Source organism: Lycium ferocissimum, chromosome 4 (assembly GCF_029784015.1).
Source record: "Lycium ferocissimum isolate CSIRO_LF1 chromosome 4, AGI_CSIRO_Lferr_CH_V1, whole genome shotgun sequence".
Taxonomy (NCBI): Eukaryota; Viridiplantae; Streptophyta; class Magnoliopsida; order Solanales; family Solanaceae; genus Lycium; species Lycium ferocissimum.
The window spans coordinates 19,853,900-19,870,027 of record NC_081345.1 but is presented as its reverse complement, the minus strand read 5'-3'; the positions used below and the strand labels follow the sequence as shown (position 1 = coordinate 19,870,027).

The 16,128-nt window shown below is 35.8% G+C and overlaps 1 protein-coding gene across 3 annotated transcripts; it reads right to left on the bottom strand.

Annotated features, from left to right (window-relative positions):
- Nucleotides 1–4,747: 4,747 nt before the first annotated feature.
- LOC132051739 (probable transcription factor PosF21) lies at nt 4,748–12,869 on the bottom strand. 3 transcript variants are annotated; one of them, XM_059442933.1, is made up of 5 exons: nt 12,691–12,869; nt 11,315–12,373; nt 9,081–9,213; nt 8,746–8,830; nt 4,748–5,471 (listed from the first exon to the last, which is right to left on the bottom strand). In XM_059442933.1, the coding sequence occupies exons 2-5, from the start codon at nt 11,992–11,994 to the stop codon at nt 5,095–5,097; spliced, it is 1,275 nt and encodes a 424-aa protein (XP_059298916.1). In that variant the 5' UTR covers nt 11,995–12,373; nt 12,691–12,869; the 3' UTR covers nt 4,748–5,094. The 3 variants fall into 3 exon arrangements, with proteins under 3 accessions (XP_059298916.1, XP_059298918.1, XP_059298917.1); XM_059442935.1 differs by having other exon boundaries at nt 11,315–12,103; XM_059442934.1 differs by lacking the exon at nt 12,691–12,869 and adding an exon at nt 12,509–12,662.
- Nucleotides 12,870–16,128: the final 3,259 nt, after the last annotated feature.

The following is a 16,128-nucleotide window of genomic DNA, read 5'->3' as shown; positions in this document are numbered from 1 at the left end:
TGAACGTTATTTTGTGCAAGGCGGTCATTATAAAGAGTCTAAATAATTTTTATAAAATAAAGATAATATTATTATATTTGTATAAGAATTTTATGGTATAAAAAGGTATAAATATTTATTTTTAAAATATAAAAGGTGTATTTGCCATTGAGTCAATTCGTAGTGGGAGAGATTATCATTCACGAGTATCTCTTATATAGCTGCTATCCTTGTACATGAGTCCTCTGTAAAGCGAGGACTATCACAGAATGTACGAGATATCTTTTTTTAATATTTATGTAAAGTTGAGTATTTTTCGTTACTAAGAATAATTTATAACTTTAATGCAATAAAATAAAAAATGGATAATTATATGTTAGAATATCAGAGCGACCCTATCCGAGCGGTCGTAGTTTATCATATTCGATGAAGAGCAGCAATTTCCACCACGATCGTCATGGAGGAAAATTACAACCAGTACCTAGAGTTCATATCGATATCGAAAAAAGTTAAAGAGAAAAGTTAGGAAGTCGAAGAATTGAAAAGTGAAATCCAAGGAACAATTCCGCAGAATAGCTTGGGACCCCCCCTGAACTTATCGATTTTTATTTAATGTACACCTAAATTATGCGTTGGCTTAATTACCCCCTAAACTTGGTAATATGATAGTCTCGACCCCCTTAGACGCTGATGTGGCAAAGAGCGAGAACACACTCTCTTTTAGGCGCGTGGAAGGATCAAAAATCGAAAAATCAGCTTTCAAGTGGAGTATTTTTCAACTATTAATCGCCATATAATCAATATAATGATTTATTTTTTCCAATTGTGTTTCTTTTTGGTTTTTCTTAATATTCATGGCATATTTTATCCCAATTGTATTTTTTTCTTTTTAGATATAATGATTATTTATTTTAACTATGTGTTTTTTTCCTTTTTTTGGATCCAAATCTAAATAACTTAGTTGAAACTCTATTTATTTTAGCCAAATAAAAAGAAGGTTTAGCAAAAGTAATGAAGTTTAGACGGTGTATTTTCTACAAACAAAAAAAAATTGTGTATTTTTCTTTTCATGCAATTACTATTTATTTCAACTCTACATTATTTTTTTCGGGTCAAATTCTTAAAATATTTGGTTGATATTTTATTTATTTCTTTTTAGATACGATGATTAATTGCTTTAACTGTGTATTTCTTCTTTTTCTGGCCAAATATATAAAAATAACTTGATTAGAATATCATTATCTTTAGCCAAATAAAAAAAGTATGGTCAAAGTATTGTTGTTTCAAGTTCTTTTTTTTGCATTTGGCCCAAAAAAGATGATCTAAATAATTGGTGAACTTAAAAAAGGTAAAAAATATATATATTTTATCCTTAAAAAATGCCACATGGACAAAAAAATCCATGTGGCAAATACGCGTGTCACACGACCATGGGTTGCCCCGTCTAGTGGGGTCGAGACTATCATATTACCAAGTTCGGGGGGGGTAATTAAGCCAACGCATAGTTTAGCAGACACCGAATAAAAATTGACAAGTTCGGGGGGGGTACATTCGCTTGAACGATTCATGGGGCTCATATATTTGCTGGAGTTTCAAGGAACAATTCATGGAGCACAAACATTTACAAGTTAACCAAAGAATGATTCATGGGGTTTAAAATCTGTTGATCTAAGAAAAAAATTAAAGCTGATAGTCTAAACATTTCTTCCGACTTTCGTGGCCATAAATGATTTCATTAAAAGTATAATGAAATGTTTGAAATTAAATTGTTACTAAAGATAAAAAAGATATTATTATTTTCGAAATACGCTAAAAAGAAAATTGCAAAACAAAGGAGATGTTAGGTTTGTCGAGGAGTGCTTTACAAGATTTATGGTTGAATTTATCACTCAAATGGCACAAGTGGCCTACTCCTCAGTGGCGGAGCCACTCATGGCCAAGGGTGGTCACCTGCACACCCTTGTTTTAAAATTATCTTGAAGATATGAATTAGATATTATAGTTAATTGGATATAAATTAAATTTTGAACACCCTTAAAATAATTGAGATAGAGAGCTTAGAGGTAAAGGGTGTTCAGTTTTACCTAAAAGTCACAGTTTAACGCTTGCGTCAAACGCTGGTCATCTTCTTTCTTTAAAAGAAAATGTACAAACAATGTCTTAAGCTACTTGGTTGATTTGTATTTGTACTTATTTTCTTCCATGTTCTGACTAAACTTATTTGTATTTAAGTTATGATTAATTTGCATTCAAATATGATTAATTTGCATTTGGTTTATTCCTATGTTGGTTTGGAGATACGTTGGACTCATTTGTTAAAGCTTCTTTAGTCTTTCTTCTTTACTTGCTATTTCCTAGAAAAGAAGATGACGTATTGTTAAAAAGAAGACTACAAGATCTAATAGCAAGTTAGCAACCACTTATTCTGTTCTCTTTTCTTTTTTAATTACTTATGTGAACATTTTAATTATTCAACTTTGTTCTCTTTTTTTTTTTTTTCTTCAAAGAATATTAATTAGTCGTTATCTCTCGCTTTGTAACATTCTCGGAATGCCCCTTGTTGTTCTCCACTTGTGGGATTACGTACACTGGGTATGTGATTGTCATTTGAAACTGTAATCACTATAAGAGTTTTCTAAAGAATGAAATTTATCAAAAATAACTTGCGAAATCAAATGGACCATAAATTTTTAGGCGAGTGTGCACTGATGATGTTAAAAAAAAAATTGTTGCACTCATTCATCGGAAAAAAAATTATATCCTCGTCAACATTTGAACAACGTTACCAAAATTTCTAACTCCGCCATTGCTACTCCTACTTCTTTACTTCTACAAAATTTTACTCTTTCAATTAATGTTCCCGTGGAGGTTTCCAAACTTGTTTCACGCTTTCTTGTTAAAAAATATAGTAACTTTTACACCCTTTTGTTTTCAGAATATATACATTTTAGGTTTTGCCATTTACTTGCTCAGGTCAGCTTGCCAAACAGTAGTCTTGATTAGAGGTGTACATGAACCGGATTGGTTCGAATTTTTTAAATATCAAATCAAACCAATTGCATTGGGTTTTTAAATTTATAAACCAAACCAAACCAATAAAATTCGGGTTTTTCAACTTCGGGTTTTCTCGGGTTATTCGGTTTTTTCGAAAAAGTCTTCATACAAAACATATGACTTTTACTTCAAATATTTCTTTAGTCCTTGTAAGATACAACTATATAATTGAGGTGTTTCTTAAGAAAATAACACAAAATGTTAGATGGGTGATGATATCGTATTAAAATATTCAACAAAAAAGATAATAAAATCGGTTAAAATAAGTATTGCTAATTAATAAGGCATAAAGAAAATGACTTTAATCTAAATACTAAGTTATACTAAAATAAGTACAGCTAATAAGTATTAATTATATGACAGAAAAAAAATTAAGCTATGTATTTTTACGCTCTAAACCAATTATGTAAAACTAAATAATAGATATCCAACATTGATGTCATTGCTAGTGTTAGAATTAAATTTCTTTTGTTAGCATTAGTGTTGAGTTGGTTTTGATTTGGACTTTATTTGAGTTACTAACATCTATGGGATCTAAAACTTATTGGCATTCAAAATTCTAAGTTCAAGCTTAAAATAATATTATAAAAGATAAAAAACTATGAAAAAATTTAAGAAATATTTACAAATTACGTTACAAATAAATATTTTCATGTATAAAATATTTTAAAAATCGAATACATGTAATGTCGGGTCAGTTTGACTTTTTTTAGCTAAAACCAAACAAAACCAATTATGATCGGGTTTTTTTTTTCAACACCAAACCAAGTCAAACCAAACCACTAGTCGGGTTTTTTTTTCTCGCTTTATCGGTTTGGTGCGGTTTATCGGCTTGCTTTGTACACTTTATTTGGAATTTTGAAGTTGGAATTAAAGATGGAGTTGTGTTTGGTTATAGTTTTTGCAAAGAATATTTGGTTGTTTGAATGTATTGAAAGTGAAAAAAGTGAAGAAAAAAAAAGTGAAAATAAAGTTTTAAGTGTTTTTCAAATTCCAAATATAACTTCAAGTTGTATTTGAAATATTCATGAAATAATTTTCCGGAGAAAAGTAAAAAATTCTCATGGCCAAACGGGTCCTTAATAAATCCAAACACGAAGAAATATAATTCAGAACGTCACACCCTCTGGAGAGCGCCTTCGTAGGCAAACATTAGATATTAGTTCTACCCAATAAAAACGGAAACTCATCGACCCCTTGAACTTATTGACATCAACGACGAGAGCGAGAATTTATTCGTGAATCCAAAAAACAAACTTCAAGAAATGGACAAAAGAAAATAATTATGGAAATAATAGTATTAAACTCAAGAACAAAAGACGTACTAAAAGTCATCTAAATATTATACTATATCACCAAATCCACAGACTGAAGTAATGCAAATAATTGTCAAATACTTGGAAGAAAATTTAAGTATCAAAAGTATTTTAAGGCATGCGTGCATATAACCCAAAGACAAAACGTGCATTGGCTGTAGGTCCAAAGGCGGATCTTATTTGAAGTTTATAAAATCCTACAGCAGCTTTAAGTTAAAATATAATAATTAGGTTTACCAGCAAATATTTAGTGAATATTCTAATACATATAGAGAGTATGAACAAATGCTATTGAGTTCTCCGTGAACCCGTAAGGTTATACTCTAGATCCGATAGTGGTACGTCCTACCTATTGAGGAGCCCTGTGAGAATTTTACCCTCAACGATCACCCAGAGCGTTCAAAACATTGCCCTAATATTCATAATATGTGAACGCCTACAGTGGCAGAGATAAGTGCTTGATGTTCAAAAACATTACCACTAAGAGGACTGGTAACATGAAGGAAATCATGTTGATTGTTGACAAAATGACATGCCATAGAATGAGACTTGAACAATTTCAACTAACAGTCAATGCCCCTACAAAGTACTAAAATGCAGGTGAAGAAGCTAACTGAAATTAAGAACCTGAGCTAGATGTGTTAAAAACACATGATGATTTTGAAACACAACCGTTTGAGCTAAGATGAAAACACATGATGATTTAAAACATGCACCAACTCTGTACTGTCCTTCCACCAGCTTTTCAATCCTTCGCAATATCAGAAGTGTTGTCATTTTGGGCAGACGACATCGAACTTCTTGACATCATATCACCGGCTTGCTGCAGTTGTTCCTGCTGCTGCTGCATAAGAGGCTGTTGTTGCTGGTGCTGCAACTGTTGCTGCTGAAACTGGTGGAGCTGATGTTGCTGAAACTGGTGTTGTTGCTTATGAGAATGTATCTGGAGCTGTTGAAGCTGTTGTGCGGCCAACAAAGTATGCATTGCCTGGTTGTTTGAGTAAAATTGCTGATTCCCTCCAAATGATGTTGGAAAGTTCATCATAGGTCCACCATTTGCTATGCCTTGCCCAGTTAGCACTTTCAGATGCTGTATCTCCTCCTTTAGAGCGTCATTCAAGGCTACACAGGGAGAAGATAAAGAAGAAACAGAGCAAAATATCAATTAGCAACTAAGTCTCAAAAAAAATATCAAATAGCAACTCTCCAGACAAAACTCCTAATAATTTTGCGCTCAAAGGTCTTTGTCATGCATTAAAGAAACCAAGTAAACATTTTAAAGCAAATGCATAAATCAGAGAGGATTGCATATTGGTGTTCCCTTCATTTTAGACTGCACCTGATTTCACTGACTGATGATGACATTGTTAAAACCTGTGAGTTGATGGACTTCAATGGACTGATCCTCCAAAAGTAGTGCATATTGGTGTTTCCTTCATTTTAGGCTTCACCAAGATGGTGTGAACAATATTTACAAATAAAAGAGTGGCTCAACCACACCTTTTGTCATGCTAGCTCAATCATCCTAACACGCTGATATCCTCCCTTTACACCAAATAATAAATAAAATAAAATAAGTGAAACAAGAGAGATTTAATAGTGCTACCTATGCCATTTTGATTACTATGAAGCGATCTCCCATTCGTTCATCCCATGCAAGCCAAAAGGTACTTGAAGGTATAGTTACTCACAGTGTCATCTCCTCTTTGCCTATCCTGTATAATCTATTCCCTTCAAGCTCGCGACTGTTTCCTCTTTTGTCCTTGGCGCAGCCCAATGCAATACTAACTAACAACATGCAAGATTCCACAAATGTCAAACGAATTTGCAACGTAGAAAAATGTGGTCAGTGACTCCTCCGTTTTCCTTGCACAAACAACACCAACTTACTACCATTCTCCTCTTCTTTAAGTTTCCGAATACTAAGTGAAGAATGTGCATGGTGACTTTGGGTCCTATACTTTCCTCCATCCTTCCTTTTGCCTCCTCCGTTCAATACAAAGAAAAATGATTTGACTGAGAACTTTTTTGTCCCTTTACCCCTCTACACCATCATCCCCTTCAGGCCAAGCATAGAGTTCACAGAAGTAACACCCATTACCATATTATTCCTTGACTATCCCTTCTTAAATAACAGGATACTATAGCCTCCTAATGGTTCTTGAAACAAGTTAGATGCTAAATCCAATGAAAAATAATTCAGCTCACATATGCACATTAATTACCAAGATAACACTATTTCTCCTAATGAAACAAGGTTAGTTTCTTATGTTTCCTTCCATTGCAGAAAGATACACAACCATTTAGTATTCCAATTTAGAATCTGAAAGAAATCCAAAAATCCAGTCAAACTAATTTTTAACTATTTCAAACTAAACGAAGTATTTGCATTTAAATCGCATCCACTTATATTCATTCTATTGTAGTATGTTACTCGGACTCTCCTAAAATGTCGTCGGGTGCATGTCGGATCCTTCAAAAGTAGTGTATTTTTGGAGGATCCGACAGGGGCGCGGCAACACTTTTGAAGAGTCCGAGTAACTTACTGTACTGCACCATGTTTACACCTCCAATATTTAAAAGGAAGTGATAGTCCAAGCTTATTGAAAAAGTACAAGTGTGTCTTAATCATAAACTAGTTGTGGTCGGCTATATGAATCCTCAATATCTAATCTGCTCTAACTGAACCTATTTCATTCCAATAGCCAATAAATTGTCTTTTGATAGATTCAAAGTTCTCTACATTTTCTACTGTCATACAGATCTCCAAACAAACTAAAGGACTGCGGCAGAGCTAACGAAATGATACCAACAGGACTAAACCTTAACCCCAACTAATTGGTATCACTTGTATGGGCCTTTTGCTTCCATTATTGAAAAGCGCAATCAAAAAGATACTAGAAGTTTACCTCTTGGAAAATAAACATGATAAATGTAGCTCTAAGATTAGAAAGGAATTTATACTTTAAACAACAACAAAAAAAAAAATTAGAAAGGAATTAGATAAACAAAGAATTCGCGAAGGTACAAAAGTTGCAAAGCAAAACAAAAGGCAACAGGCAAAATTCTGTGATTGCTTACTTCAAATCTTCTCATCATGAAGGTAATGTTATATTGAATATTGGTCCTCTACAGTATTGACTTAAAATTTTAATCGTACTCCTTTTATTTTCTCCTTTTTTCGGAAAGGAGAGGGTGGTAAGAGTGAAGGAGTAGCACACTGAGAACTGAATATCAATAAAAGGAAACAGTCCATCACAGTCACATGCCATCACAAAATATGAATTCCCTTTTACACCCAAATTGGGAGATGAATTAATTATTCACGAATTCCTATCCAAGGACATTAAATATGCAACTTCTACAAGTCTTAGGGAAGTGCTATCCTAGGCTTATGTAAATAAGTACTGGATCCATTATCCACATAGAGTTGCAACCGGAATCTGGTGAAGAAGTTGGAAGAAGCTAAAGAGATTAGAGAGGAAAATTTTGGGAGAGAAAGAAGGAAATTTTGTTAGGAAATTGTTCTTATCTGCCCAATTACAATTGTTCACTGAGAGCAAGAAAATAAGGTTTGGATTGAATTATGATCATTGAAAATTTTCTATGGTTTCAATGGCCTTACAAGGTGATTTGTAGCCTAAGGCGTCTCCTAAGTCCTAACCACCCTTAAAATGACTTACGTATTTCTTAACATACAGATACGTATCCAGATTCTTTTTTTTTTTTTTTTTGAGAAGGTAACATGATACGTATCCAGATTCTTTATGGATTAAACATAATATTACCTAATACCTGGGCACCCATCATGACACTAAATATATAAATTTCTCAATGTTCACTTCTATAACGGCAGCATAATGTTATGAGAAACAAAAGCTTTTGAAATTCTAAGACCTAAAGTGTGCAACTATCTAACCTTCACTAGCAAACTATTAGAATTCGAAGAAAGTATTAACTTTAAACTTATTGAACTATATATAATATTCCTGTATCTAAGTCGATCAGGTCCAAATTCAAACTATGTTTGGCCTTGTAAGGTCAAACTGGAATTTGTGTTGTCACGGTTTTTGTACAGTAAGATGAAAAATATGGCAGAATTACTAGTATTTTTACCACAAAAGCCTCAATACCACACTCAGTGTGAAAGTGACGGAAGTATATCAAAATTGATTTTACTTTCTGAAATTGAGGAAATTCTTGAAACCAACCAAGCCTAAATACAACCATATTTTAACATGCTGTTGATAAGTAATCCAAGCTTGAATCAGCTTGAATGGTCGAACTAATGCATTCAAGAGACCATTGAGAAACAGCAACCATTATTCAGAGAGATAAAAAGAGGTAGTGGTTTATGGGCAAAAAGTTACTAAAAAAGTCATACTCAGATTCTTACCATCTTGCAAGTGCACCTGTTGTTCCATTGTTTGTAAACGCAGTTTAAGCTCACTGTTTTCAGCAGTCAGGCCATTTGTATCTCTCTGTTTCATGTGGAAAAAAGCAGACATCTCAAAACCAACAATCTTATGTTATACATGAGAAAGAAGTTGAAGACACATATATCTTTGTTTCCATGTGCAAGAAGATGCTGCGGATTCTAGACCAAGCACTTACCTATTTCCGTCACTTCAACCACACTCAAACATGTTTCCAAATAACAGAAAGCAACACAAATAAAAAGAAGGAAAGAAAACAAACAATTGCTGGGCAATGAGAGCAACTGATATACACCTGCAATAGGGTCAACTGAGCGGACAAAGTTGTTGCTTCTGTTTGCAGAGTCTGAACTTTTCTCTCAAGCTCAGCTATATATCTCATTTTCCTTTCCTTTGATCTTGCAGCTGACTGCCTGTTGGCCCAAATCCTGTTGCACAGCATAAGCAAAACACAGTGATGAGAGAAAATACAGATGGAGATCTGTTTGAGTAACAAGCTGGCTTAAAATTTAAACAACCATATCAGATAAATTTTAACAAATTCAAGGAGCACGATAGACCTCAAAACATTGGATCACCTACATTAATGCACTATGAATACTTTCAGAAAGCTGCGTGAAGACTTTGGATAGCTATGAGAAAAAAATTTAGTAGCAACTGTCTTCATCAAAGTTAACGATCGTCTGATAAAAAAGAGAGCAAAAGACAGGGAAAAGAGGCCTCTTGGATACACAGTGAAATAGTTTCCCACTGAAGACAGCTAACCTCAGCAGTACTTGAAGTAATCACATAGCCAAAAGGTAGAAGGACTCTGTTTACAAACCATCCACCTTCTTCTTTTTTTCTTTTTTTTTTTTTTTTTTTTTTTTTTTTTTTTGGACAAGGTAATAGACAAATTCTGATAAAAGTTTTGCAACCCATCTACCATAGTGAGAACCTAGTATTGTCAAAGATGCAGAGGTGCACTTAAGCCCTAAAATGAGATGTCAGGCTGTTCAGGTGAAACAGAAAAATCAAACCGAAATGACAAACCGACAGAAAAGTCAAGTTATGGTTTGGTAATCGACAATATTTGGTTTGCTTTGGTATTAACCTACAAAAAGTCAAATCGAAACCAAACCAAACTGCCAACAATATATATCATTTTTCTTTTTTTTTTGAGAAGCTAACAGACAATATATATCATTTTCTTAAGAAAATTTAATACATAAATATTCATTTTAAAAAAAAGCTGCATATATTTTAGAGAATTTTCAAAACAAATTGATAGTGATTTCATGTTGAGAAAAAGAAATATAACTATCATTTGAATAAAATGGGACGACGAATAAAACTTGTTGAAGATGAACGAAATTCATTGCTTAAGAACGAAAACCATTAAAATATTTGTGGTAGAAATGTTTTATAGTTTTTTTGAAATGGTAAGTGTTCCTTTCCAAAACAGAAATGCTTTACAGTTTTGTTCGACAAAATTTACTAATCACTTCACTTCCTTCATTTCTTTTTTCTTTTGTTTGATGACCGAGAAATCCTTCTGGGACCACCTGCAGCCTTCAAAACTCGGGATAATGGGCTCGCTCGCCCCTCTACCCTTCTTCACTTAAATATCAGGCTTAGTTCACATGGCGCAAGGCTTGAACTTACAACCTAACTCACAAGTCCCTCAACCTTTGCAACTTGAACTAGGCCCTGGGGCCACTTCCTTCATTTCTTTAGCTCTTAATTTTTAGTCATAATGAAGAAACATATAATTTCACTTGAATTTAAGTTCTTTTCCGTAAGTCTCAGTTATTCTCCATTTATAGATTTAGTGACTTAACAGCTTAGGAATATGCATCCTTCAGGCATATAATTTTCTTAATTAATTTAGAAAAGTCAAGAAAGCTGGAATTTGATTCTTACAGGTGGATTTGAACACATCATAAATGAACTTCAACTTTTGGGATTTGCTATGATGCAGGCTGAAGGAAGAGCTAGAGAGGACAGGAAATAGAAAAGAAATGCTCGGAGGAGCAGGAGCAAATTGTTGGCACAGCTAAAGTAGAGGGACAGAAGGGCCTGGTCTCTCTATCCATTTCTTTTTTTTTTTTTTTTTTTTTTTCGGGTGCCTTTTCTGCAACTCTCATCATTTCACTGTCTTCTTCAGCCTTTGAAAAGGAAAAGATGAAAAGAAGAGGCCGCAGGCAAAACTTTAGAAGGTCAATGATAAAATTACATTAAACAAAAACTAAAACCAAAAGGTTCAAGGAGCAAAGAGCTAGGAAACATATACTAAAAAAATGCCTAACCACCAACAAGACAAAACAACACTGTAGTATAATATCTAGAACTTCTTTAAACATCCAGAACACATTTAGGAGGGCTCATAGTTTAGGCAACTCTAGTCTGCCACAAGACCTCCACGTAAAGGTTTTAACCTAGGCAATACCAAGTACCACAAAAGCAAAATGCAATGGCACGCCAAGCTAAAATAATGTGAAAGAGACTGCTATAATAAATGAGCAACAACAGTTCCATATAAAGGCTTACCGCTTGGCACGTTTCGGATCAATTAGTGCAAGTTCAGCAAGCTTCGCAGCAGATGTTGCTTTTTTAGTTTCAGCTGAAGATGGATCTTCCACTCCTGACATGAGCATCTCTGTCTTGATTGTAGTTGAACCATCCATGGACTGGCTATGCTGATGTCTAACTCTCGGCTTCTCACTTACAGTAGGAGCAACTTTATTTGTTCCTGAAGCAATTGCTGGTGTTTGTGATGAACCTGAAGCTGCAGCTGCTGAAGAAGAAGACTCGCCCACTTGGAAATCAGAAGACAAAGATGAAGAATTAAACTTATCCATGTCAAGGTACATTGAGAGGATATCCTCCTCGGTCTCGTCCGACAAAGACGGTCCATCTAGTCCAACAACACCAAGATCGCTATCAAAGCTAATATCATCAGGAAGAGTAAGAATTTCAGAGTGGGCACGTCGATGACCAAATTTCCTAGGTGGGTTATCAGGCATTCGGCTTATATCATTACTAAATCGGCCTGAATCCGCCGACAAACCATGACCAAAATGACCTGATTCTGAAGCATTTCCAGGAGGTCCTAAGGGAGGTAAATGTGGTAATCCGGATTGTTCCGACTTTACATTGGAAGTACTACCAGGAGGCGAAAACAACGAATATCTCCCCGATGGAGGCAACGAAGACTTATCCTTATCCATACTAATCCCTCCAAGTCCAAACAGAACAAACCCCAACCCTTCAAAATGATCTTCAAATGTTAACAGCACAGCGCCAAACCCAACATTCCATACATATAAACTCAAGAACCTTAACAACAGAAACACAAAAATCAACAGGTAACGATTTGTTTCTTGGTCAAAGCAAGAACTTTATAGCCAGAAAACCGTAAATCACAAAACAAGTTGCTTTTTCTCTGCATTAAAATATCATGGGGTATTCAAATTCCACCAAAAGGAAAGAACTTAACAAAATTTAGCTAAAATCTAAAATGGAACATGAAACCCCTTGTTGAGACCCTGTAGATTCCTCAAATACTAAGCAAGCTCATCCAGATCAATTTCCTCTATAAAATGCACCCTAAAAATAAAAAAAAATAAAAAATATTAGCACCAGAAAATAAGCAAACCCCACAAAAATTTATGATACAAAAATGGGATTTTGATAATCAGAAATCCTAAACAACATACATTCAAGAATTGAAAAAACACAAACCTGGAATTCAAAGATCAAGAAAATAAAACCTTAAACACCCCATTTGACAAATTTAATACACATAAAAAAGGGAAAAGTACAGAGCAACAAATCAAAGAGATGGGTAATAAAGAAAATGGAATATAAGGAAGAATACTAATTTATTGATTAAAAAAAGCAAAAAAAAAAGGGTAAATTCTTACACGGTTTGGATATGCTTTGAAATTAGATCTGCAGAAAAGGGAAAATGTGAATGAAGCAGCTTTTCACATGGGAATGAATAATCACATGCCACAGAGAAAAGTAAAGATTATAAACAAAAGAGGCAAATCTGTGAGAGTGTCAAATTTTGTAAATACAATAATGGTATGGAAATACTATAAATTCGGACAGGGATATAAGGGAGCCACCTATTTATTTAATTATATTTTTTATCTTCTGGTCTCTGTCAAATGAAGAAAATGTAAGTTGTTGTTGTTTGCGGATAATTTCAATAATATGCAATCCAGCATAAAATATTACATTCATATAATCATATTTTTAATTTACATTCGTATAGTAATATGGACCATTTCAAGTAAGTATTTTCTCCAAATAGACGTAATGTTATTTTCCTTGTTTTTTTCCCTTCTTTTTTTTTTTGGTCACATAAATTACAGTTTGAAGTTCAGTTAGGAACAATGAATGTGACGTAGTGGGGGTGCGTTTTTTAAAGTTACATCATTGTTCCAAGTGTACTCATTCGATAAAATAGGGTCCGGAACAAAAATGCCTTAAAAAAAAAAAAATTGAACCAAAATACCCCAACAAAAAAAAAAGTTACCAATGTACCTTTAGCGCAGTATTTTACTGCGCTAAAACACTTAACCGTAACGGTACCGTTAAGTGCTTTAGCGAAAATCTTTCGCTAAAAGAGTTGTGTTCTCTCCCCCTATAACGCATTTTAATGCGTTATAGATAGATGCATTTTAGCTATAGCGCATTATTTCTTACTATAGTAATAGTCCGCCATTTTCCATTTCACTCCTTTTTACGTAGTTTAGCCGTATATTAATCATGCTTTGATATCCGAAACTTCAATATTTTATATAGAACCCTACTTATATTTGTACAATTAATAAGATAGGCTCAATACATAAAGAATACGCAATACTTTGGATTGTCGTTTTAGTGGTTGAAAAGTGCTCAAGTCCTTTTTGTTTGAAGACTTGTAGTCATTAATTTTACGTTATTTATCTTTTAGGGTTTCGTCTTATTTTTTAAATTAATGCTTAACTTTATTTCGAACGTGTCACCTTTTTTTTTTTTTATCAATTTAAGATGTGAAACTATAAACAATAATAAAAACTAAGATAATATATATAAATATGCAAAAAATATATAATATTTACGATAAATTGTATAACACTAATGTATATACACTATCGTGGATGGGTCCCACATGTAGTATGCCGAAGACTATCCCTAGGCCTAAGGCTCATGCCATCCTCACCGCCCTCGCCATCATCTCCATCGTTCTTCTTCCTCTTAATAACCGGACGCTCCAAGTCATGATCATCTCTCTTCCCCAGCCCGTGCGCCTTGACTAGAACGTGCTTCTTCTGGGGATGCGTCTCCCGCCGGCACGCTCGGAACCTCGAGGTCGAGCTAGGTGCCGGAGACTCAACCACTTCCTCGTCCGGAGTCGCCACCTCGAGCGCCGAAGGATGAACCTGAAAAGTATATAATAATTAGTACCATTTCTTATTTATATTGAATACATTAACGTTATTTATTTAATCAAACCTGTGTGTCAACGGGCGCCTGAGTAGGCTCCTGAGATGGGTCTGTAGGCTCCTCAGATGGGTGTGGTGGTGAATATGAGGTAGTCTCCTGGACGAGATGCTGTTCGAAGTCCAAGTAAAGGTTATAAAAATTAAATAAATAATTTACCTTATATTGAATAAAAGTAATTTTAAGTAAAAAACTTACATGCGCTTCAGTAGTCTCATGAGAAGACACCTCTGCCTTAGCAGGCTGACCAGAATGCTCCTGAATGGGTTGCTCCTGTGGACCCACTGGCGTCAAATCCTAAAATATCAAAATAACGAAATAATAAGTAACATACATATTTAAAAATAAGTACTTTAAATAATCAAATATATATATTAAATATTGACCTTATGTTGAATAAAAGAAATTTTAATAAAAAGCTTACCCACAGGCTCGGTGGTCATATGGGAAGACACCGCCGGCTCGACAGACCCATGAGAAAAAGCCTGAGTGGGTGGCTCTGGTGGACCCGCTGGCGCCGAATCCTAAAATATAAAATATTACTAAATAATGAGTAACATATATATATATATATTTAAATAAATAATTTAAATGAACAAATAAGCATTTTAAATACTAACCGGGATCAAAAACTCATCGAAGTCAAGAATCCTGGGTCCCTCTAAATTCCTCACAGGCCGCTCATCAGCTAATGAACAGCGTAGCGCCGCCCAATAACGTTATCACGCTCCTCCATGTATGCATTCTGGCTCGGCTGTGATGACGACTCGGGTATCTCAGCAAGCAAGAGCGCCGGCGTAAACGTAGGTGAGTCCCCGGTGAGCCGCCACCGCCCGGCACCAGAACGAGCGCGGATGGACTAGACCGTGAACGCCCTGCGGAATGTGATCGGCCTCGTCATCCGCTCGTCTACCGGATGGTGTCCTCCACCATCGAGGTCCTATGGCGCGACGACAGCGGCCTCTGGCGCACGGCGTCCCCCTCGACACGGCGTCCTGCCGCCCGGCCACGGCCGCCTCCCTCCGGGAGCACCCGGTCCTCCTCCCCGGCGGCCCTCGATAGTCGACCCTCCGAATAGGCTCCTCCATGCGCCTAATCTCGCCCCCGCCTACCGGATACCATCCTCCGATATCCGTGCCGTCTCCGCCGCAAACCCCCGCAAGCCCGGGTAAGGCATATGCTCTAACCCCAACATGCGTAAACGGCCTCGTACGGCCACGCCCCCCCCCCCCCGTATTTTCATTTGTGTTCAACAGAAAAAAAAAAAAAAAAAAAAGTTATTTTTTAAAACGTAACATTCAATGCGATTAAATAAATCTAAATACGATAAACTTACCAATGCCTCATACTGCCCGGCGAGTGCTGAGTATCCTACATCCCCAGGGGGACGCAAAGCTGGGTTGCCGATCAATCGGCGTGTGATCTGATGATACCAGCGCATGTAATGCTGAATGGGAGTCAAATGGCCGACGACAGCTAAAGTGCCCAACCTGTTCTCCCAACGGTGGAGCTGAACATGCATGAAAGCGTAAAATCATCATCAACGGCAGCCCGATCGTCCCGCTGGTAGTGTCGGAGCTCATGACGGACGTGAGGGGGTATACTCTGTGTATGCCCAAACTGTCGTAAGACACGCTCGGGCATGTGCTCCTCTACGATGTCCAGGTGTATCAATGGACACCGCGACATCCAAACCCCCTGACCTGCCCTACAGAAGGCCGGCAAACCATCTAATATAGCAACGTACGGCGTCCATATAAATAGCTGCATAACATATACATACAAATCAGTGATCACCAAGTCGAAAAGACGTTTAATTAAATTATTAATGTAAATTTAAATTGTTTTACTGCATCGTCCGTCATGTG

Excerpts from the sequence above, each read along its gene's own strand:
- LOC132051739 (XM_059442933.1), bottom strand. The coding sequence starts at position 11,994 with ATGGATAAGGATAAGTCTTCGTTGCCTCCATCGGGGAGATATTCGTTG. Across the intron at positions 8,831-9,080 it reads CTCAGTTGACCCTATTGCAG|AGAGATACAAATGGCCTGAC; the intron begins GTGTATATCAGT and ends CACATGAAACAG. Across the intron at positions 5,472-8,745 it reads ACAGGTGCACTTGCAAGATG|CCTTGAATGACGCTCTAAAG; the intron begins GTAAGAATCTGA and ends CTCCCTGTGTAG.